The following is a 24,489-nucleotide window of genomic DNA, read 5'->3' on the forward strand; positions in this document are numbered from 1 at the left end:
AAGGTGGCCACTGTAGGACAAACATGGTTTAGTCACAATATTACATTTAGATTGTATCGCATAATTACCACGGGTTGCCGTCGTGTTTCTATTACTGTTTGTGTAAAAAACAAAAAACAAAAAAAAAACAGTATTTCAATAATATCAGCACTCAGCAGATAAGCAGAAATTTAAAAAATTAAATATTTTTATTATTAGTTTTTATTAAAAACTCAGGCCACTGTTTATCTGTAGGGAGTGTACTCTGGAGAAACGTGACTCTGCATCAGATCTGTCCTGGATTATTTTGCTATCTGGGTAGGCCATCAGCCCACCGTTTACCTCAGGTGTCAATATGCCAGGTAAAAAGCATTCATGTCTATTTACCACGGAGGAGGCTGTAAAACTATGGGAAAGGACTCCAATACTGATACTGAACTGGTATCGATGGTGGTGAAAGAGGTACAGAGGTGAGTTGTTGAGGACATCCTGAATGTTTCTGTGAGTAAATGCCGCTGTTAGTAAAACTTTCTTTAAAGTGGATGTTAGCAAAAAATACTTGATGTGAGAATGTAATCAAATCACTCGAGCCTAACCTGAACTGTGATGTCCCTTTTGGCCACCGTATTCAAGATGGCGGGACAACATGGCAGCTTCCACGAAGCAGTGCCTGTTGCTATGCTTTGTAAATGAACTAAGTTTCTAAAAATGAATCAATTTGTCGGAAAACATTAAACAGCTCCAGAACACGAGCGTCTGCACCTTTAGTCAAATGAAAAACACTGTTTTCAAATCAGAGAGTCAGAGACATACAGTTCCATCTGTTTATTGATTGCCTATAAAATATTGAGTTACTAAAACAATTTCAAAGAAACACTGATAAACGTGGTTGCTGTCTGTAAAAAAAGAGAAAAAAAGAACAGTTCCTTACACATACAGTATAGGGTGACAGAATATATCAGGTTTCAGATTTCTCTCTAAAATGTATTCTTTTTGCATTTTTTACAAGATTAGACATGTGTACAAAGTATATTCTGATAGCTTTTTCTCCCCCCGACAGTGAAGGATCATTTACAAAACTTAGATGATTTTTCTATTTATTTTCAAAATAATCTTTTCTGTAACAGGACGATAACGATACTGAAGGAACAGCAGACGAAGAACCAGCCTCCAGTCCACCTCTCTCTCTCTCTCTCTCTCTCTCTCTCTCTCTCTCTCATTCTCTCTTTTGCTCGCTCTCTCCCATTCCTCTCTCTCTCTAGCAGCTAGCTCCCAGTGCCAGTCAGCAGTATTGCTTGAGAGGCGTGGACGATTGTTCGGAGAGGGGAAGCCGGGGGGGGGGGGGGGGGGACAGAAACTTGCAAAAAAAAAGAAAAAAAGAAAATGGTGTGGGGGTGTGGAGGGGGATGCAAAAAAGCAATCACAGCAAATAATCAAGTACAAAGCTGAAATAAGACAAACGATGATAAACAGAACATATACAAAGTCAGACCCTTAAAATGTATGACCAAAAAAATAAAAACAAAAAGAAAAATTGAAGGCGAAACGGGGAATAAGTGTGTGTCTGTGTTTGTGTTGGACCCTGTATGAAGGCCTAAGGCTGGGCTTTGGATGGAGATTTGGGGGGGGGGGGGCAAATAGAGATTGGAAGGCAATAAAACACACCTTTAAGGGTTACAAGGGTGTGTAAGAGTGTGTGTGTGTGGTGACAGCAGGAGATAAGAGCTTGATGTCTTATCAGTCTCCTTACCTCTGTCCTTCACACACACACACACACACACACAGACACACACACACACAGAAAAAAGTGCTTGAGCAGCTCCAGGGGTAAACAAACATTCATAACGGGCACTTTAATACGGAGCTTGTTCACTCTGCAAACACCGGTGCGACCTGTGTATCCACGATGCTCCCACACATCCAAACGCCAACGAGCCGAGACACTTTCGGCCTGCCTGTCATTTAAAAACGTTTATCTGCGGAAATGCATCGAGTTTTAGTCTGAAATGAACCGACAGGAGCAGGTGGGGCTTTAGCAGATAAGATGTTAGCAATCTCAGAAAGTGGCACATGGACTCACTCTGTACCAGATTCATTTTTTTTTAAATACCAATAAACTAGCAGCACATTATCAAACTTTCTCTTTTACTCTGTGGCTATCACATCTGGATTATATATATATATAAATGCATATGGAATTGTTACTGTGCTGGCACTGCTGCCACATTAACAACAGGGACATGTGGGGTTGTCCTCCAGAGTGACTTAAAACATGATATATAGGGTACGATAAAAATTAGACAAATCTAGACATAAGAGCTCAACAAGAGTAGAAAATATTAAACCTATTGAATATCAACAAGACAATTTTTAAACTCTGCAGCAAAGCAGAGAGGGCAACATGTTTAAAACCTACATGTTTATACAGCATACAGCTACCATACACTGCATGTATACATACACTGATATACTGTATGCAGAAGATACGGTTATATCCAATACAAATTATACACAACAAAGTAAGTCTGTTAAGAGCTCCGGGTCGGTTGGATAGGTTGCAAAACCAAAACACGATCATAAAGAAGGCGTTTTCCCAGCAGACTGGGAGCATATCTGATTATTCCTCCTGAAGGTGCAGGACTTGGGGGGGGGGGGGGGGGGGGGGTAAAAGATTTGGCGAATTATCATCATCATCATCATAAGGCCTGGGAGAGTAAGGCCTCTCAAAATGCTCACAATCCTGAGCACGACATTCAACAGTCTCCCACTAAAAAACGGTGAAACGAGGCACACAGAATTGACAACAAAAAAAAACAACAACGTCAAAACAAGACGAATGTGTCGCTGCTTGTTTCTGACGGGGGAACGGTGGCGTGCAGAGAAGAGACGGTGACAGCGGTGGGAGTTTTTTTTTTTGGGGGGGGGGGGGGGGGGTAGTAAATACTTTAAGAAAACATACAAGACTCTCCTCTGCAGCGGAGCTCATTCAAAGTGCACTCTTGTTAAAGATGATTGCTTGGAGGGCAAAATGTGATTAAAGAGGCTAAAACGATGAACATCCATAAAACAGCGGAAGCAAAAGTAAAAAATAAAATAAGATGCATCCAAGCGCAGGACATTTGGAGGTTGCAAACGCTGCAGACTGCGGAAGAGGAGTGTTAAAACTGAATTATGTTGATCTAACGAGTGCTGGCAGCTCCGTGGCGAATATCAGAGGCATGACCTTGATGCTTCTCAGACCGGCTGCAGCGCTCACAACCCTAAATAAAAAAACAAAACCAAAAAAAAACAAAGGAGGAGGAGGGAAAAAAATCCACCCATTGGGAATCCTGCACTGCTGATACATTAGCTTATATCGTGCAGTACATTCACAGATCTCCTTTTTCATCAAGTGTTGTGGTTTATTTTTTTCTTGGTTACCCGTTTTGTTTGTAAAGTAAAAAGAGAGGTGGCCTACATTTCCCAGGATGCTTTTATTTAAAAAAAATAATATCCAGACAGGCCTTTAAGGCACCACATCTCATGTCTGCGCCTCCTTTGGGGTCCACTTCTCCAAGCGTTGAAACAAAGCGGGCAAACAACAAAATGCAGCACACTTCCACAGCAGCTGCTTTTGTTTTCTAGTGTTTGCGTGTTTTCGGGGTGGATTTTTCGTCTCCCCCCCTCTTTAAAAACAAGGAGCTCAAAGATGAAAATGAGAAGTGCTTTTAATAGTACAAGATCCTTCCTCTCTCTTTAGCCTGAGTCTCTGAGGGAGCAGGAAGTTTTTAGAAGCACACGGGCAGTTTTGTCTGCCCAAGTTAGGATTGTCAAGGGGGATTGTGTGGAAGGAGGAGGGGCGTTTAAATTAAAGACAGATAGATTTTTAAGTGTTTTTTTTTTTTTAGGTGCTCTCTGGTAAGGAGGAGTCTACCTCTCTCTGTGCATCTCCTTCTCTCTTTGTCTGTCGCTCCTGCTGTTCTGTAGATACATTTATATAACTGTAACATGACTGTAACATCACCACAGCAACATAATCACAACATCACACCAGCGGGGTCCGTCTGTCCGTTTAGCCGGAGCGTGTGTGGGTGGGTGGGGGGCAGGTTTGGGGGTGGACAGACTGACACAGGCCTGCATCTCCTGCATCTTCATTCACAGTTCATTAAAGCTTCTTGACTGTTTACCTCTTTAGAAAAAAAGTACTCGGACATAAATCTATTAGATGAAAATAAAAACACTCATTATTGTCCTCTATATAACTGTGTCACATGGCGTCTGTATTTACATTGCTTTTGTGCACGTGTGAGCGTACGTGTGTCTCTTTAGACAGGGTGCATTTACTTGTAAAAGGAGACCGAAGTGTTCATGCGTGTTCGAAAAGCTTTCCCATGAACACAACAAGGAAAACAGAAGCGTGTTCATGACGTTCGTGTGTGCAAATGTTTCAAGAGACGCGTTTCTTCTAATACTGTCTACATAGTGTCTCCAGTTTCTGTAGTAGTAGCTGTTCATGACTGTCTTCTTAATTTTTTGCTTTTTTTTGTTTTACTTAAAGTGTTTCAGAGCAGTTCTGTTCATGGAGTCTGTGAAAAGATCCACCGCCAGTGAAAATCAGTGATTTGACAGGTTGGGTACTGACTCCTTCCCAGTGAGGTCCAAAGTAAGCCGGGTCACAATTTGGTTTTATCAACTCGTAGTGAGTTTCTCTTTTCTTTTTTTTTTAGCAGATGACTGGAACTCCATCGGTGTTGAAGATCATCCCCGTGGTGGGTTCGTAGGTGCCGGCCAAGTAGTAGAGGTCCTCGCTGTCGGCGTAGCGGCGAGTGTGGGTCATCTGCTCGTACTCCTCCACGCTCACCACCAGGCACTTGTGGCTGACCGTCTGCACGTCGTTCTCGTCGCTGTGAGACGACTGGTAGAGGGCGCGCTGCGACAGACACAGGCTGTGTTTACTGCTTTTGTAGCCCACATTCATCAGACAAGTCAACACTAACACATAAATGGTAAATAACAACAAAGGCTCATCACCCTGACTGAAGAAAACGAGCCACTACTTCTACAGCTAAGAGCCCAAGAATCAAATACTTGTCCGTTATTGAGTTCAGCAGTGGCTCATGCTAGACTTAAGGGTTAAGACTCTACAATAATAGAGAGAAAACCTTAACAATCAGACCGTTTGAGCAAGTATTTTGTGACAGCGGGAAGGAGAAACTCCCTTTTGACAGGAAGAAGCCTGCTAGAGGACCCAGCTCAGGGAGGGGGAGCCATCTGCCGTGACGGTGAGTTATTATATAACTTGTCTTTTCTTTCTAGTGCCATTTTATTTTGTCCTAAAAAAACGATTATTATTGATCTCTCAGTTACAGTGCGGTAGCAAAGAAAGTTAGTGTTAGCATGCTAGCTAAAATGGACTAGCTTTGGGATTACAGCTGGTGTTAAACATTGTGTTCTGGCTAATACAGATCGGCAGTGGCTCAAGACTAGGCATGCAAAACATGTAGCAAGACCAAATAGTAGTGAATTTTTTTTTATAGAAAGTTATTTTATTACAAATAAGAAAGAACACTGTATGAAGTTTTCCTTTTCCAACCAACAGGATTATTTATGGCTGTATTCAGTTGTATTTTTCCTGGTTGTGAATCCATTTAAGTACACTTTGTCAGTTTGCCCATACTGGAATAAGCAGCAGTAGAATATGAAGTCTGAAGTTCAGAGATAAAACTTTTCCTCACCTCCATAAAGTCTTTCCTCTGGATGGAAGAGTGCAGAGCTGCTGGTAAAGACTGACCGCATATCTGATCCCAGTTCTGCAGAGGAAGCAATCTTACACTTAGGACACAAAGCTGGAAGCTCCTCAAACACTTACACATTTTTATAAACCTCTATATAAAAAAGAAAAGAAAAAAAGAGTAGTACATTAACGCTGTCTTTCTTTATAAACCTTTGATCAGTGTTGAGCACAAACTTCTACCTTCTTGTCTGTGAGTTTCTTGCCGGGGTTCGTCTCCTCTGGATGATAGAACCAGTTGACCCTGACCACCATGTTGCTGCCCCAGGACTCCCACATGCTCTGGATGCGACCGATGAAGGGCAGGTTGGGGCGGCCGGCGGACAGGAACACTGCACAGTCCCCGATGCGGATCATTTCTCTGCCACGCACAATGGCTTTGTAGAAGAGCTTCTTTGCCTTGCCCTTCATACCGCGTCTCTGGAGGGGCCACAAAGGACATGTTGGTCACAGAGTGAAAAGAGCGATATCTACATTTCATTAATTTTTTTCCTACATGATAGAAAAAGATTTTTCTCCTCACCTGAGTGGGTTTCCCAAACCACTTCCAGAGCTGTCGTGCAGGAAGGAAAGCTGAAATTTTGGGCCTGTTCTCCACACTTGGAAGCCTCTGACGTTTAGCCAGCTCCTTAGTCGTGGGAAGGTGGACCCCCTCTCTCCTCTTTGGCCTCCCCGCTTTCCCCTCTCCTCCACTGGGCTTTGGTTTTGGAGGACGACCCCTTTGTCCGGAGCCCTTTCCGGTGGCTGGCTTAGCCGGTTTAGAGGGAGCAGGAGCAGCAGCTGTTGGAGAGGTTGAAGGGGAGGGAGACTGCGGTGGTGGAGACAGTTCTTCCTCCTCCATTTTCACCTCAACCTCTTTCTTCACCTCCTCTTCCTCCTCTTCTTCTTTTGCTTCTTCTTTAGGTTTATCTTGTTCTGGAGGCTTCTGGACTGAGGCTGGTGGAGGTGTAGGAGTCCTCTCTTCATCTGAGCTGCAGGAGGAGTCGTCAGTCGACGAAGATGATGATGAAGATGACGATGAAGATGACGATGAGGAAGAACCAGAGCAGGATGAAGACGATGAAGAGCAGCTTGAGGTGCATTTCTTCTTCTTCTTCTTGATTTTCCCTTTCTCTCCTTCTTCCTCCGAGTCTGAGCTGCTGCTGCTCTGAGATTCCTCTTTCATCTTTCTTCCTTCCCTCTTCTCCACCTCCTTTTTCTCCTCCTTTTTACCTTTCTCCTCTCTTGTGTCCACCTCCTGTCCTCTACCTCCACGACTGTCTGCCTTCTCCTTAGCCATCATTGGAGCTTTGTAGGTTGAGTCCTTGTCTGGCACACCAGTCTCACTACCCGGAGCTCTCACTTTAGGCTTTAGTAGCTTTTGATTGGCTGTGGCTGTGCTAATGGGGGTGTGGTCTCGCCTAACTTCACGACCTTCCAGCAACATCAGAGCCTTCGTCTTCTTAGTTTTAGGGGAGGTGACTCCTTCGTGGTCAAGCTTCACGAGGGGCTCTGCGGAGAGAGACTTCCGCCTCACATCACCCTGCCCAGAGCTGGTCTTGGGCCTGGAGATGGAGCTCGGCCTGGACGACAGCTGGTCGGACGGCATCTTGATTTTAGGTCTGGGAGCCGAGGATGACGATATTGAAGATGATGATGAAGGTCTGGGAGTCAGAGAAGAGCTGGTTTTGCCTGCTGACAGCCTAGAAATGGGGCTGGGCATGAGTCCCGAGCTTAGGCTGGGTCTAGAGCTGCTGTGATGGTCTGAGGAGGGTTTGGTTTTAGGCGAGGAACTAGAAGTAGGTCTGGGTGTGGATGACGCAGCAGGCTTGGATGCAGTAGACGAAGCAGTTATACTGGGCCTAGACATTGGCCTGTTTGCAGTAGGACTGACATTGCTGTTATTCTCCCTCTCTCTGCGCTGGCTGTTGTACGAGCTGAGGTTTGGCTCGCTGTACAGATCCACAGTCAGGACCTTACCGTAGGTGGAGGGGTAGAGCGAGGGAGGGAGAGAACGAGCTGCTTTAGAAGCTGGAGGCTGCGCCGGACTGCTCTTCCTGGGCACTGGACTGGAAAGCGTAGGGCTGCTTGTTGGGGATGTAGCGGAGCTCTTTCGGCCTGGTTTTGTTTGGGTTCCCAGTGTTGGCCGGGATGCAGGGCGGGGTTTCTCCTGAGCTGGTTTCTGGACAGAGGAGGGTCGCTCCTGGGCGGGCTTGGCTGGAGCCTGGGGTCTTTCAACTGGCTGGGTGGAGGAAGGTGGAGGATCAGCTTTCTCCCGACCGTCTGAGTTCATGGAGCTCTCTGTGGGGAAAAGAGGAAAAACAATACAAATGTAATTTTATTTCCTGCTTTACTCCGCATTTGCTGACATTTCCATTGTGTGGCTTCGTGACTTTTGTGGTCTGCAGCTCGTCATGCTGAGCAGAGTAGACAGATCAGCAAGCAAACGTTTCTAAAATGAAAATATTACATCTAAGAACTGCTTACCCAGTCAAAACGTGGCAGCGTCAGCAAATCGGACAAGCGGTGTGCTTTTTATTACAGTTAAAGCTACGGGCTGCGAGCTTCACAGAACAGCACAGCAGCAGTTTCAGTAAATTCATTAAACTGACATCAGAGATGACACACATGGTCAAACTAGAGATGTCTGACACTTCTGAACCTCAAGCTATTTTTGCTGGTTCTGTTGTTTTAAAAACGTGACTCATCGAAAGTGGCCTCTCTCATAAATGCAGAAAGAAACCACACAGAAGTGTTTCTGTTATTATCTCTGATAAACAAAAAGACTCAAGCATGTAAAAATGTACGCAGAGACATTCAGCTTTGGGAATAAAAGTTTTCTATCAGAGTAAAGCAGAAAGTTGAGGAGTTCGAGACAATGTGATGGTATTAGTACTTTGTTTGGCTCACCTGGTTTGGGTTTGGGTTTGCGACCAGGTTTTCCCTTGATCTTGGGTGTGGTCTCCTCTGGCTTTGCTCCCGCCTCTTTACCCTCTTTGCTGCATTTGCGGACCCTCCTCCTGGAACAGCTGGCCACGAGCAGAGCCGGGGATGGTTCGGCACCTTTACAGAAGAAGACAAGGGTTTAAAGTTTGTGCTTTTCACACTTTTAATAATGAATGCAGGAGATTTCAGGGGGCTGGGGGCTCATGTTGGTTGTCTGCAATGTGCAAACTGGGCTAAGATGTTTAGGATACTGTTATGTATGAGCATACACTCTACTGTCTTCATCCCCTCAGGAAGTGTTGGAAGCACCTTGCTTATTACAAGTTCCCAAAGAGAAACACGGGGATTAGGACTCAGTGATCATTAAATATGTTCAGTTTTTTTAGGGAGCAATGTGCTTCATGGTCCCCGTTTTTCTCACTGCTCCCCTTTACTCCCCCTTCTCATTCTCCAAGACTAATCTGAGTGTCTCTGGTGCTAAACCTTTCACACTGTGTTGTGTGCATATTTCGTGCTCACAGTGGATCTTGTAGTCTGGCGGCAGCAGTCTGATGTGTGAGAGAGGGATGCGGCCCGTGTCGCCATCGTCAAACTCCACCGTGATGAGATCGTCATTCTCATCGATGTCTGAACTTCCTGTTTGGAAGAAACGAAAATGCGCAGGTCAGCAGGAACGATTGTATCTGGTTAGATTAGATTAAAAAGGGCTGATGTAGCATGTTTCGATCTGAAGTCAAGAACAGAATCCAGACCAGTTACGTTTCCTTTACAATCTCCAAGACAGTAACATCCCTACAATGAAAGTGCAGCTCTGCTAAGATCGTTTGCATTTGTTTGTGCTGCTGGCAACAATGTAACTTGCTTATGAATCCTATCATTGAAGTGGTGGCTGTTTGTGCTCTTGTCGCACCGTTGACAACAGTGCCGGGGTAAAGACAGCGGTACTGCTGGCTCCAGTAGGCAGCGATGCGGGTGCCCTCAGGGAGATAGCGCACGGATGGAGGCTTCACATCAATGATCTGTACACACAGAAGTAGGAACACTTATATGGCAAGCTAAAGCATCAAACTATTTCATACTTCCCTTTGCATATGAACACAATACTTTTATTTTTGCTACTCTTTACACCTCACATATTTCACATAGATACTCACAGCCTCCTGGAGTAGTTGTTCCAAGCAGTAGATGTGCGGTCGGTTTCCTCGCTCCCCCTCCACCACCACACTGTATCTGTGGGAAAAGGGGAGTTGGTCAAAAGCTTGGGGTCATCGAGCAAGGGTCATTGCTTTAAACAACACTGTCAGACAGTCTCCTGAGCCACAGCAGCGTTCTTGGTAGTGTGAGTGGTCTCTTTGTCAGAACCAGAGCTTAGGCCATATCTTGATAGAGCTTGAAGTGTAGCAGATAGAGGAACCCACTCTCTTTACTATTGTTTTCACTTTGTGTGAGTGTCATTGTGGCAAAATGTGGTTTTGGTGGTACTTATTTGTAGCAAGAACAACCACAGGGTCAGAAATATCTGTCTAACATAACCATACAGGATCCAAATTAACACAGATGTGAAATTTCATGTCGACAGTGGGAGTGGGTCAAAAACTCATCAGTGAAATGTCATGTTTAATGTTTTCCTTTTTCCATGTTTGTGTGAATGCATGTGTGTGGTTAAAGCAGGGGCTGTCAAACATAAGGCCTGAGGGCAAAAATTGGCCTGGTAAAGATCCCAATTCGGGCCACTGGACGACTTTGGAAAACGTGATGGACAGCATGAACTTTTAGGCTTTTCTTGTGTTTACAACTTTTACTGAGAAAGCTCGCTTCAAACGTTTATGCTAAGCTAAGAAGGTGTTCAAACGTGTCACATGTTTTTCCCTCTACTTACAAGTCTGCTAATGCGTACTCACATGTCAGGGGAGTGTACAGTGTTCACATGTCCTGCGTACAGTAGCTGGTCGTCCATCGGGATCAATACTCTGAGTCCGTCCACCAGAGAGTCCTTATCTAGCACACACTGCACTGGAGCTGAACACAACACCACCCCAAACAGTAATAAATATACATGCTATCATTTTAGCATGTGTGACAATCTGAGGTTTGAGTCTGCGGGCACTGACCGGGAGTCGAGGCACTCTCTGACACACTGCTGCTTCGTGCTGGGAGGAGTTCGTCCTCGCTGAAGCTGCTGTCTTGGTTGTGTTCGAAGTCTTCGTCTGCCGCCATGCTCTCCATCAGCCGGCTCACCGCACCCCTGGAAGGCTGCAACACAAACAAGCAGATTTGATTAGATTCCCAAAAAACCGTGATGATGTTATTTTCCTTACAATCAAATTATTGTGGAACAAGAGTGATTCCCCCTGCGACACAGTGGCTTTTCTACTTAATGTTGACTTGTGGCACTCCACCAAATCACCAGGCTGACACACCACAAATGAACTTTTCACACACAAACAGTAGCATATTACAACACTTATGCTGTCGGATAAACGATCTCCACCAGCACAAAGAGCCCTGCACACACTTCTGCTTCCTTTTCCAAGGCAAACTCAAGTTTTGTCTGGCGGCAGATGGTGAGAAATACAACACTTTGGCAGAAATCACACAATTAGGTTTACTCTTTCCCCTCAGTAACAAAACAAAAGTGTTAAATCCAACACAAGCTATTAGTTTGTTTCTGAAGACCTTTTGATACTGTACACACACACACACACACACACACACACACACACACACACGCCAAGCCTCAAAGTACCTTTTGCACTATTAGGTCCAATAACTTTAAAGATCTGGCTTTGTCCTTGTCAGCATAATTAAGTTTGCATCTTTGCAGCAAATTTATCATCATACTGACCTCTCTGGCTTTGGTCTTGGGTTTTGGTTGACTCTTACGTGCCAGGCTGAGGCTCAGCGGTGCAGGGCTGTCTGTGACTGGACTGCACAGAGTGGACGGGCTCACAGGCAGAGGAGAGTCCTTCAGCTTCTTTTTCTGTTTTTACAACACAGTTAAAAACATGCATATGAATAAATTATGTCACCGAGGCTCTGTTGGGCAGAATCACATTGTGTACACACACACACACACACACACACACACGGGGGGGGAGGGGTGCATCCAAGCCGCCTGCAGTCGTCCTTTCTTGTCAGCAACACGCCACAGACAGCAGGGGAGTGCTGCAATGACTGAAGTAAAGGAAACCCTGCTGGCGCTCTGACATACACTCCTAAACACACACACTAGCAAACATTGCAATAGAAAAAAGGATGCGAGGGAGCAGGAGTCTGAACAAGGAGGCGAAAAGATAGTAGAAAATATGTGGAGTGAGAAGAGAGGGGGAAAAGGTGTGATTTTGCTGTTCAGTCTGAGCCGGTAACAGCTCAGTGACTTCTTGACATACTTTCACCACGTCTTTCCCGTCTCTGCTGGGCTGAGTGGGCTTCGGTCTGGAGACGGCCTTCGGTGTGAGCGGTGGGGCTGAGCTGGTGGAGGAGGACGAGGAGCTCTGACTGGTGGAAGGGGTGGAGGCTGAAACCGTGGCATCGTGGAGAAAAATCCTCTCGCTGCGTCGGCGGTTCCAGCCCTCATCCTCGCTGAAACCTCCGAACCCAGAGCTGCTGGCGAGGTCTAAACTAAATCTCCGGGGTGAGCGAGGCGTAGGGCGTAATTTGGGCAGAGGTTTGCGTTTGACTTGCAGCGCCTCGTCTCGCTTGGTGGGGCTACTCTGGTCAACGCGGCGGGTCGCTGGTGGCAAAAGGGGGAGCTCGGGGGCGGAGCGTTTTCCGTGCAGCAGAGAAGGGAACTTCCTTAACCGCACGTCCGAGCCAGAGTCTGACCACTCGCACTCTGTTGAACCTGTAGGAGGTGAGGAGAGGGTCATATGATGGTAAAAACTCTTCCTATGTATCTCTCGCACATGCATAAAACTAGACTCCTCCCATAAACATCCAGTCATTAACGAACTGAAGTGGTAGATTGCCTGAAATCAATAACTCTGTGAATAGGAGTATTGATCAGTTTGAAACTAATACATAATTCAAGGGTGAATCGTTACACACACCCTTGCTGTGACAATTAGAAATGAATTAAAATTTAACCTTCAATCAATAAGAAAATCCTGAACGAATGCTCAGGTGGTGAATCTGCTCAACCACAAAAAAACCACAATAGAGTTAAAGGCCATCGGGGGAATGTGTGAAATCAGTTTAAGCAGAGTGAACCGGGTCTGTCTGCATTAAAACAAAAGGAGAGAGAAGGCACATCAGTTCACAGCTCATTTGTGTGTAAGATCTTTTACCCAGAGTGCTTTGCCTGCTGCAGTGTTTGCTGTCGTGGTGGAGGCTCAAAGAGGCCGAGCTGACAGGGAGCGCACTCGCCGCAAACCTGGCCAGCAGACCCAGCCCGCTCTCCTCACAACCGGGGTCGTTGTCTGAATCCGACTCTTCCTCGTCCTCGGAGGTTTCTGCATCAGAGAAAAGATTTCCAGCTCAGAGACAAATGTGTTCACGGCAGGAGGTCTGGACCAAAGGTCAGATCGCTTCCTACTGTTGCAGAGAGAGTGCACCACAGAGAGGGCTAATTAACAAAAGAAATAACACCGCTATTGCAGCAGCCCGGATCTTTAACTATGTGTCTACACAAGTACACATAAACACACACACGTGTAGGCGGGAGAGAAACAACAGTGGAGAGAGAGGAGATCCACTGTCTGAACTGCCGCAGCCCGCCTTTATGTAAAGCTGCACGAGAAAGCAACAGCAAGAAAAATCAACCATAAACATGCATCTGAGCCCCACACACACACACACACACCACAGCTGATTTCAGAGGACGTTATATTGACTTACACTGGAAATCTCGTATAACCTTAGCTGTAGCTTGCCTGAACCTAATCCCAACCTAAACCTATCCTGAAAACATCACTTTACTTTCAAATGTATTCATTGCATCATGAGGTCCCATTAAGTAGTTATGTCCCCATAATGTAAGTGGTGAAACAGATTAAGGTCCCCACAAAGTCAGTAAGACCCGCGTGAGCTGACTGGGATATTATTTATTATTGGAAAAATAAAAACACTCAAAAACATCATGGAAATAAAATAAAAGCTGCTCCTCCTCCTCTGACAAGCCAGAAGAGCACACAAAGAGACACACACACTCAGAGTGTAGCATAGTGGCTGTTAGCTGCATGTAGCTGGCAGTTAGCAGTTCATGAACAGAGGGGGTTAGTGTTAACATGGAGGGTGGATACACAGTACATTTAAGAGCTGTAAAATTATTAAAAGGCTATAACTTTGGGATTTAAGTGATGCTAAAGCACAGAACTATAAAAAAAATGTTAGGGAAAGGAAACTCATCACTAGGCTGAAAATCAAGTGGTTCTGGATTTTTGTGTTCAAAGCCTCAGTTCTAAGAAGAATCAGAGGTGACTGTGCTGTCAGGTTTCCCTGGAGCATACCTGCCGGTCACTGCAGGGTTTTTAGGCTTTAACCCCAATTAATTGTACAGTTTACTTTCACTGCAGCTCGAGACAAGAATGAAAACATTTAAAGACTTGTTTCGAGGCTCTAACAGTTACTTTTAGGAACCAAATCTGGTGCACATGTTGTACTGTGAATCCACGGTGCGTTAACAGTAGCAGACAGACGTTAGGACAAGCAGGCACTGAGAGGACAGCCCTGTGAGGCCCCTTATGTGGTTTAATTATCCATGGTTATATCCTCTGTTCCAAACCAACACCAAATGTGTCTCTTTAAACTTTTACAAGCCATCAGTAGACATTAACTTGGTAGGTGGGGGTAACCATGGCTACCGCTAGAGCTCCAAATTGTGTGAACAATAAAAAAAACAAAACAAAAAAAAAAACAAACCCCTCCCCCCCAAAAAGTTAATATTCTCTGTAGGCATTTCAATTTCAGCATAGTCCATGTTAGTCAATAATAAAATTGAGGGAGGGGCACATCCTACTTACAGAGCAGGTGACAGGGGTGTGGCCTCAGACAGGGTGGGGCAGGGCAGCGCAGCGGCGAGAGCCTAGCCGTAATGTAGCCTGGCCTTAGCCCAGTATAGCTTAAGCAAAGCTTTAGCCACAGCGCAGAATGGCCATGGCGCGGTAGTGTAGGCTCAAGGCTGCGCTAGTCCTCGCCAAGCTTCTGTAATGTCGCAGTAGCAGCAGCACAAGCACATGGAACAGGCTGAGACACTTAAAAGCATCATGAGTAGGGCAGGAAGGGGATGGGGGTGGGGGTCAAAGGTGAGAGGACAGAGCAAGGTGTCGGAGACAGCAACGTAAAGGGAAAAGGGTTATTTGAAGGTTTAGTAGACACACAGGAGGAGCTCTATTGTCCAAATATCCCAAAATCACTCTTGGGTCATTTTTCCCCCAAAAACGTCAAACACCAGGCCACATGCTCAAGAAGCGTTAGTCTAAAAACAAAAGTGAAGCACGACAACTAACACTAGCATTACACATCTATTTTATGACCGTTTAAAAGCGCAGCAAGGAAATTATCTGTCCAAACAGACTGGGCTCTGTGTGCTCTGAATTCATCTTCTAGCTTTCCAAGTGTGAACCCTTAAGCAGAACAGCCATTTTCCAGCTATCCACAGGGATATTTGACGAACAAAGCACTTCAAAGGATGTGTGAGGTGCACTTGGGCAGCTGGACGTACTGACAGAGACGGACAGACAGATGAAGCAGACACAAGGACCACGGCGCTTTGCATTCTGTAGCAATCAAATCAACACCTTTAATAAAGCTTATAGATGTCAAACTGCAATACAATTTTATGAGGGGGCGAAAAATTCACAATTCACAAAATGTTCAATGTACAAATGCTACAAAACAGTTTGCAATCCAGGCATTAAAAAACACCGTAGAAATAAGTAAACATTTGTTTTAAAAAAATATGGCAACTCTGCAGAGAGGCCAGCAGCGAGAGAGGTAGAGATCGTCAAGCAAAAGCAGTCTTAATAAAAAAACCCCAAAAAAAGCTGCCTTAGTGAAGACCAAACTAAGACACAAGCTCTAAGACACAGTGATGTCTGACTCGACAGCAAGCGGCGAATAGCTCTAAGATTTGGTCAGTAACCTTGGTCGAAGGAGTCGTCAGAGGAGCTGAGGCCCGCTTCCTCCAGCAGTAGGGATAAGTGCTTGTGTTTCTTCTTCAGAGATTTCTCACTGGATAGCAGGGATGTCGGCGATGAAGTAGACCGCCTCTTCCTGGGCAGGCTGCCGTGGGAGCGCGTCCCTGAGAGAGGGGGCCAGCCCCCTCGAGCAGAAGTGTGCTCCTCTGAATCGGAGTCTGGTGTGGAGAGAGTGCGGTTAATCATTCATGAGGTCATGAGGATGGAAACAAAGACTCAGACACAAAGAGAGTTTCCGCTTGGTTTCAATATCACAGCCTCACAGAGATTAATGTTTTATTTTCTAAACTAATGCAGCAAAGCCCAGCATATCTGGAACTAGTCAGCCGCAGATAATCTAACTTTCTACACCATCTAACCAACGAGCATGTGTCAAGAAAATGGGGGAAAATGCAAGAAAGCAAATCATTGCCAGACAAAAAAAGACAAGATTAGTGAGTGACCAAGCAGGTCACCCAGAAACTGATCCACATGTGCACCTTTAAATTGCTCTCAGTGGTTCTGATGCACTTTATCTGTGGAAGTCTTGCACATGCAAATCTAATTCCCACCACTTCAGACCCAACTCCCATCTCTACAGCACTTTTCTGTGTGCTGAAGCCAGTGACTGACAAATGTAAAATGACGTAAGTGGCATAAAACATGAGTATGTGCTGCACTTTTAATTTTCCAAGTCTAACCATGAATTATATAAAAGGTGACACTGTATCAGCATTAGCTAAAAGTAGGTCACTCTATAACTCAGGCTGTGTTGACAGTTGGGGAAAAGACACATGAAGCTACTTTTTGTCTCCAGGTACTCACTGTTAGAGCAGCTGCTGAGCTCTGATCTCATGGGAGAGAACAAAGCTGTCTTCTTCTGACCTTTCACTTTCCGGGCAGCGTCTGAAGCAGAAGCCTCGGAAGCCATCTTGTGTTTTCCTGCTTTGACCGAGGAGTGGATTCCTCTCTCCTTGAGTCGACTTTCCACAGACTTGCTCTTCGACTTCTCCGATTTCGTGCTGGAGGTGAATTTGCGTGATGCGCCGAGAGAGCCGAGCTGCGAGAGAGAGAGCGCTCTGTCGAGGTCTGACGCCAGCTGCTCCTGCTCACATAGGAGGCCGCGCTTTGCCTTTAGCACCTAAGACCATCACCATAGACTCATCATTAATTATACGAGACCAGTCTCATTACCCTACTGCCAAAAAAAATACACTTCCAGGTAGCCTACCTCCAGCGGATGACTGGTAGATGGCTCCGTGTCATTCCAGCTCTTCTTCTTTTTCTTCTTTTTCACTTTCAAGCCTCCACTTCCTGCCTCTGTCTCCTCTTCTTCTCTGGACACCCGGAACTTCTTCCTTTGTCCTTCCCCTGCTTCAGAATCCTCCGAGTATTGCACCGCCCTACCCACCCTGGGACAGAAATATCCACCTTTGCTGAATATGCATATAGAAAAGCATGCATAAAGGAGAACAAACGGCAAAAGCCAGCAGCAGATTACATTTGTGGGTTCACTCACTTTCCAGGCCTGCTGTCCAGTTTGGTAGGTGTGGCCAAGTGTTTCCTCTTTCTAGGTCGCCCCCTACCCCGTCTGGTCAGACTGCGCCTCTCATCTTCCTGCAGCTGGCGCTCACTGACACAACAAAACAATTTTAAGCGTGTGTTAGTCCAGGAGCGGAGGCATGGAAGCATTTTTCGCACTTTTGTGATTATTTCGCGTAGTAGTGACTCTTACAGCAAGTGTGCAAGCAGTGTTAAAAAAAAATTACCGCTTGTCTCTGCGTCTCTGGAGCTTGCTGAGCTCTCTCTGCTTCTCTTTATAAGTCTTCTGCAGCTCAGCCAAGCGGACACGGAGTTCCACTTCCATTGTGTCCAACACATCCAGAGGCAGTTTACTGTACAGCTGCAAAGAGAGGCAACGAGGTGAGAAACATTTCCTAAACCGGCTCATTTTCAATTGTGGGCCACACGTTTCTTGATCTTACCGGCTCCTCTTTCCTCTGCCGCCAGCTGTACTTCTTGTTGGGGTCCAGCGTTCTGGGCAGATCAATGTGGGATTGTTTCTCTATGGCCTCCAGAAGGATTTGTTTGCTTGCTTCAAGAAGACAGTCTAGACCCTCTAATGTCACATCTGGATGGGATGCAGAAAAAACTAAAATTAGAGGAGTTCATAAATATAAATAGCTGTTTATTACATCTGTTAGAAACTGCTTACCTTGCTCCTTATGGCTGTTTTCTAACTCTTGCTGAGCCATTTGGCTAAGCAGGGCCATCCCCTCCAGCGCCACCATCTCCATAGGTCCTGCAGTGCTGCAGCTTTCAATCTGTGGTATGAGTGTTGGGGCAGGTGGGGTGATGGATAGAGGATGGACGATCTCACTAGCTGTCAATAAGGCGAGCATCCCTGCCATGGGATCTTCTGAACTGATGACAAGTGGAAGTGGAGAGGTAGGGGCAGGAAGTGGATAGAGAGGAGGATCAACCAGACTTTCTTTTGGACTCGGAGCATCCAAGATGACTGGACTGTCTGGCTGTTCCTGTTCACATGAAGCGCTGGTGGTTTGATCTAGTGATGCACATGTCTGAGACAGTTCTTGTCTGTCTGAATCTGTGCTGATGCACTCTGCATAATGTGTTTGGTCTGGATCCTTTATGACCTTGGATTTAGGTTCAGCTTCTGTGAGTGTAGGAGGCTCAGAATATGCTGTCAGACATGAGTAAGCTGAAACTTCTATTTTGATTTGACCTTCTTCCTTCTCTTCCTCCCTGATTTCCAGCCCTCTGGCTCGTTGTGGTGGAGGACTAGGGACATGCAGAGGTAACGGTTGAGGCTGTGGCTTTGGGGGTTCCCTGTCGTCTTCATTGTCCTGGGTGACTTGGGCAGGACTACAGCTTTGCTGAAGAGGTCCGAGTGGCTCTGGTGTTATGTCAAGCTTTCCCTGCTCCACATCAGGTTCCTGTTTGAGGAAAGATGCCGACTTTGACTGCTCTAGCTTTTGAGGCATGATATCTGTGTCCAAAAGCCTTGAATGGAGATGGGCTGAGGGCAAAGGGGCAGCTAAAGCAGGAGAGCAGACACGACGGGGTGGGACAGCTTCTGCATTTTCCCCTGTGGGTGTTGGGATGTGATAAGGAGGAAAAGGTGAGCCAAATGGGGCCGTGATGGACTGGTAAGGATAACCTGGAGGGAGATCTGTCACAAAGGCAAACAAAAATATAAGTTAGAACTGCAAATTTGTCTGATATCAGGAGGTAGGTCTGATTAATTCATTGCTTAAGACACTTTATGTTTGGACTACCGTGAAATAAAAGTCTTATGTATCCACTCTAACTGACATGATGATGAAAAGCAAAGATGGCTGCATTATACACTTGTTAGGTTGCTCCAGACTCACCGGCGTACATGCTTTGAAAGGGTGCAGAGGTCGGTTTCTGCCCCTCTCTCTGTTCCCTCTGTCCCACCTCCCCCTCTTCAGACATCTCTTGTTTAGGCCGCCGTGGCGAGGAAGGGGGGGGAGACGCTGAACGGGGTGAAGGCGGGTGAGGCAGGGGCTTCGGCGGAGACAGTACTCTCTGCCCACCTTCCTCTGACTTCAGTGTGGTCACTGGAGAGGGGAGCCGAGGCAGCGGGGTTAGGGACGATGTCGACGGGGTTGGAGATCGAGAGGAAGGAGGAGGTTTGCGGGGATGCAGCACCGGTGAGGGAGACGGGGATGAAATTGAGGAGGGTCTGGGCTTTGAGTCAGTGTTACGCTTGTCTGCTTTGTCTTCCATCTCTGGCCGGTGCTCACTGGCCTTTAGGCGCTCCTACAACACAGGAGAGGAGATATTTCTGACAGACGCACGCACCGTGTGTGTATGATGTGACAGACTCAGGATATGAATTGTGGGATGTGCTTTGTTTAGACTTTCCTGGCTGTATTCTTTTGCAGCTGCAGGATATGGCTGTTTACTGATCTTTACTTTTTGGAAGCGCAATCAAAGCAGGGAACTAAAACCCTACTGCAAGCCAATCTAATATTGTTTTGCTGTGTTTATGCCTTTATGTCTACATACAGCTGGATTGTACAATGTGTAATATTCATGGAAATGTCTTTAAATATGGTGTTTGTTGACATGAAGGTGCTTAACAGCACAAAGTTCACTCACAGCTATCTGTGCATTCCTCTGTAGCTCCAGGACCTGCGCTGTGTGCTGCTGAATCATGAGTAGCTCGTGTTGTCGGAGGATTTGCTGCTGAGAGAGGAGCTGCAGCTGGGCCGCATGCTGCAAAGTGCTGGTTGTACCGTACACACCCGACCACACTGGGGCTCCACGCTCCAGTACATCACCACCTGCAGAACAGCAGCCAGAGCCATGAGGAGAAAGTAAAATTAAATGTCCATTCAAAGTTTCTGCTTTTTACAAAGCAGTTTTTTCCCCACTTACAAAAAGATTTTTTTGGATATTCTTAATTTGATAAAGAATTATTGGAACTTGGGTTTGTTTACTACTGTGATACTCCACGTCCTTTTTGTAGCTTTTGGGCACTGAGGAAACCAGCTGATGTAGTTTTAATATAAAAACTGTTGCCTTGTTGCATTGCTATAACTACCCCATGCACATTAGGTGTTACTCAACTGTAAAGGAAAACGACTGAAACTGAGTTGAGTATGTACAAGGGGAAAAGAAGTACAATGCACTGCTACAGGATCACAGATACAGGGTTTAGGGTGGCTTATGGTCAAAGAATAGCCTCAGCTGATGGCAAATTATAAAATGAAGCCAGAGAAACATGAGTGATTTTCCATTTTCATTTGTTTACAGAAAGTACAAACAGTAACATCTGTCTGTATAAAAGTGGTACTCCTTTGTTTTCGCTCGAGCAAGGCGGAAGCCAACTTGCACTGACACTTTTACAAAGACAACAGCTTTCCTACCATAGTGTGGCAGGTGTTCGGATGGGATGACGATTAGCTGTCCAGACTGCGGATCTCTGGCAAACTGGTAGGGAGGGGGCATCGAGCCTGGCAGAGAGGGTGGGTAGCCTGGGGGGAGGGTCTGGTGGAGTGAAGAGGGACCCAGGCCTGAATAGGAGGGGGGGAGAATAAAAGGGTGAAAAAAATGGAGGCAGAAGTGCGAAAAACGTCAGATGAAAAGAAGCGAAAGTCAACAGAAGCCAAACTGAATCCAACATTTACCCAGTGCTATTCTTCATTCAGTATTTATACTTGCAGTGAAAGCATAATGGAATCACATGTGGGAGCGTGCACTGAATTTAGCTGCTTGAGAGAGTATTTTGTTTTTGGGGGTTTTTTGTCCTCCGTGTCTAGACAGAGAAGGCCCTTTGGGAGCTTTGCATGACCATGTGTCTCAGTGTTGCATGTTTTTAAACCTTACATGCTTATGCAAGCATACACGTGAGTGAGTGAGTTTGCATCTCTGTGCTGTTATTTCTGGACAGTGTGCGTTGGAAGAAGAAGGTCTGGAATGTCCTGGAGAGACCAGGAATGTCTGCGGCACTTGACTCAACGGGGCTGCTGCTGATTGAACCGCTCGACGGACAGACAACACCAATCAGGAAAAGCCACGTGTGAAAAGCTAGACAAAGCATGTGTGCTCTACGTTTAGCACCAGGTGTTATAACGCTGACAGACAGTAAGATAGAAATGATTCTGAAAGTGCAAAAGCATACAGAGTTAAAACCGCTAATTCCTTTAACGGCGTGCTGTGCTATCTGTCCCACATCTGGGTGTCTCCTTCAGTGCTCAAGGAGCTTATTTAAAACTCCAACATGTAAGGTTTCCATCAAACAAAGCGACTGTAACACACGTAACATGTGTTTACCACTTTGTTTTTAATGCAAACAATAAGTAAACTAGGGCTTTCTGTATGATTACTTCCAAATAATCCGTTAAATAATTGTTTACTCTAAACAAATAAATAAATGTTGAAACAACAGTCAAAATAAAAGCAGCACAATCAACAATGTGTCTTTATTAATTTTCTGCAGCTTGAATAAAAGATTCATTATTTCAGCTTTTGTTGACTTTTCTCTTGACATAAAGCACAAAATTATTAAAATCGCCAGTTACACAACTGAGTTCCTCAACGATGTTACGAGGGGTTTGAGGAAAAATCTAAAGTGTGAGACAAAAGCACATCTACATACTGTATGGAGAGCCAGAGAGCCAGACTGGGGGAGCTCCAGACCGGGGTATCCACGAGTGAGAGGTCAAAGTTGAGGGGTCAGGAGGCCATCGTCCTGCCCCTGCCAGAGCGGCCCCTCCAGTGACCACAAGGTTTGGGGTCATGAGGCTGGATGTCATCATACTGGGTGTCAAGCCGCTAGATAGTGGGGCAGGGTGCATCTGAGTAAACTCTGCAAGTTCCTTGGACTCTCTAAAAGGAAACAAAATCCGTTTAATAAAGGGACAACCCCTGAGAAATGAAGGCAGAGTGGAAATGCCAAAAACTTCAGTTTCAAGGACAGCTCCAAAGGAGTCAATCCCAGTGGACTCCCATAATGCATTCGACTTTACAGCAGAAAGAAACCAGTTTACAGTGTGCTACATAAACATTTTTAACCACGTTCATAACAACGGTACACAGTAAGATTTTGATTTTGTTCAGGCTTAAAATTTTGCATTAACAGGAACATGACTTCTTTGACAGACAGGTGGATGCAAACTGGCTACCTGCTCTGTGCTGTATCAGCGAATCTGAGTGGCTGAACTGGACCTCTTCACTAGCATTTTTACTGGAATTAAATCTGTGCTCCAGTTTTGGTGAGTAAAAATTCTAGTCCCTTATTTGTTCCTTCACAGGAATTAGCAGGAGTCTGTGTCGACTGTTCGGGATACAGCTCGTTAGCTGAGCTTGCTCATAAGTTTGAACTCTGCACTGCAAATATGGTCACATGTAGCACCAAACTCACAAAGTGGTGAAAACCACAGAGTTTAAGTCACAAAGCAACAGGTGACACAGTTGATTCTTCCACCCTTTATATACAGGCTACGATTTTAATTTAATATTGTTTAAAGAAGAGACCTGCAGGTGGCCCAATAGACTTGTTTAAACATGATTCATGACTAATGAGTAACTGGGTTACTAACAATAAAAAAAAATAATAAAATAAAAAAAATCAATAGCTGAATTACTTCCCCACCTGAGCACTTTCTCCTGCTCACGTTCGAGCCGGCCAGCCAGCAGTCTGTCATTGTGGTGGCGAGCACGGTCCTCTCCACGTTCTTCATCTACACATTCAGGAAGACGGGAAGAGAGAAAAGGATTCATCATCACATTTTCTTCGATACTACACCATAGAAGAAAATATGATGGGCTATAACAGCCATATTATGCTACCTGCTACAGTGCACTCTACTATTGGACATCTCTCTGGTCTATAGTAGGGATGAAAAAGGAAACTCTGGCAGGTTATAAAGTTGAGCACGATGGGTGACAACAGAGAACAGAAGGGGAAAAATACAAGGTGACAGCGACTAAAGGTGGCACAGCATGTCATAATGAGCAGAGAGGCTACAAAAAAATCATTATGTTAAGCTTCATTCTCCAAACAGAGTGTGTGTGCACACAAACTGTACAAACACACACAGAAATGGAGCGACGGCTCTCACTCCAGCTGCCAGCTCGCATCAATTATTAGTCTAGTGCCGCAGGAGACACGTGAACCTGCCATCGCTGCCTTACTACTGCATACACAGGGCCTTAAACCCATCCTGCTTACTATGAGAGCCAACGGCAAAAGACTGAGGAGGAAGAAAAGAGGAGGAAGGGGAGCAGCACTCAAGCGGGCAACCCAGAATAAACATGAGGGTCTCCTCCTCTCTCCCATTAACCCTTTTCCATCTCATCAACGCTGACTGAGGGTCCCCAAGCAGCAGAAGGTTTTATACATGTGTGCCAAACCTTTCAGTCATGAGAGAGAGTGTGTGTGTGTGTGTGTGTGTGTGTGTGTGTGTGTGTGTGTGTGTGTGTGTGTGTAGCCTATAAAAGGACAAGAGACTTTAACAATCCCTGACATGCTCCACAGGAAAGGGTTCTACACTGTTACCAAGGTTACAAGGAGCCGGCCCCACATGCTATCCTTTCTGTATCAGGGATAAACACTGCGTGCCCCCTCTTCTTCCCCCACATTCCTCATTGCTGTGCTTCCATCTGTCTCATACTCTTCTTACTTTCCTGACACACTTTTCTCCTCCGGTCCATCAACCTATTGATAGATGGTCTCTCCTATCATTAGACCACTTCGTGCTTCCTTCCATTTACACATCCATCTATTTCCAGTGTAATTCTTCTGCTGTTTATTTAGAGCTCCTCCTAGCATGAGGGACTGAGGCTATTAGCAAATCAATCTGCTCAAGGAAGGAAATGACTAACTCCCCCCCCCCTCCAATCGCAAACAGGGATGCACTGCATGTGCATCTACAGTAGCTCATAAATACACACAATTCCTAATATACACACAGTCACTCAAGACTGATCCATTGCTTAGCAACGCAGCCATGGTCTTATTGTAATTCAAGGCTTGTTTGTAGCTTTTAGCTGCGCTCTGTAATGACATGTTTAATGCAGAGGGGGGGAACGAGTGGAGAAAGAGTAGAGGGCCCAGAGGTGGGACAAGGGGGGAGTACCTCTACAAAACCCTTTTCTGAAAGGAAAGAAGGGTGGGGAGGCAGAGAGATATTCAACTCAATGAAA

General features: G+C 45.6%; 1 protein-coding gene across 2 annotated transcripts in view; it reads right to left on the bottom strand.

Moving 5' to 3' along the window:
- Positions 1–2,913: 2,913 nt before the first annotated feature.
- The window catches only part of tnrc18 (trinucleotide repeat containing 18), a 43,905-nt gene continuing 22,329 nt past the window's right edge, over positions 2,914–24,489 (bottom strand). The window contains exons 6-30 of one of the 2 annotated variants that reach the window (XM_026165514.1): positions 22,937–23,024; positions 21,941–22,170; positions 20,709–20,855; positions 19,939–20,123; positions 19,185–19,596; positions 18,005–18,982; positions 17,775–17,920; positions 17,559–17,692; positions 17,309–17,422; positions 17,021–17,201; positions 16,615–16,930; positions 15,756–15,968; positions 12,961–13,125; positions 12,064–12,518; positions 11,520–11,654; positions 10,786–10,927; positions 10,576–10,693; positions 9,829–9,904; positions 9,585–9,693; positions 9,194–9,310; positions 8,639–8,791; positions 6,273–8,029; positions 5,933–6,169; positions 5,694–5,768; positions 2,914–4,888 (exon numbers count right to left, since the gene is read on the bottom strand). In XM_026165514.1, coding sequence (XP_026021299.1) covers positions 4,682–4,888; positions 5,694–5,768; positions 5,933–6,169; positions 6,273–8,029; positions 8,639–8,791; positions 9,194–9,310; positions 9,585–9,693; positions 9,829–9,904; positions 10,576–10,693; positions 10,786–10,927; positions 11,520–11,654; positions 12,064–12,518; positions 12,961–13,125; positions 15,756–15,968; positions 16,615–16,930; positions 17,021–17,201; positions 17,309–17,422; positions 17,559–17,692; positions 17,775–17,920; positions 18,005–18,982; positions 19,185–19,596; positions 19,939–20,123; positions 20,709–20,855; positions 21,941–22,170; positions 22,937–23,024 — 6,890 coding nt within the window. In that variant the 3' untranslated portion in view covers positions 2,914–4,681. Of the gene's footprint in view, positions 4,889–5,693; positions 5,769–5,932; positions 6,170–6,272; positions 8,030–8,638; positions 8,792–9,193; positions 9,311–9,536; positions 9,694–9,828; positions 9,905–10,575; positions 10,694–10,785; positions 10,928–11,519; positions 11,655–12,063; positions 12,519–12,960; positions 13,126–15,755; positions 15,969–16,614; positions 16,931–17,020; positions 17,202–17,308; positions 17,423–17,558; positions 17,693–17,774; positions 17,921–18,004; positions 18,983–19,184; positions 19,597–19,938; positions 20,124–20,708; positions 20,856–21,940; positions 22,171–22,936; positions 23,025–24,489 lie in introns of both variants that reach the window. The other variant, XM_026165513.1, reaches the window with a different exon arrangement.

The sequence above is a fragment of the Astatotilapia calliptera genome, chromosome 4 (assembly GCF_900246225.1).
Source record: "Astatotilapia calliptera chromosome 4, fAstCal1.2, whole genome shotgun sequence".
Lineage (NCBI taxonomy): Eukaryota > Metazoa > Chordata > Actinopteri > Cichliformes > Cichlidae > Astatotilapia > Astatotilapia calliptera.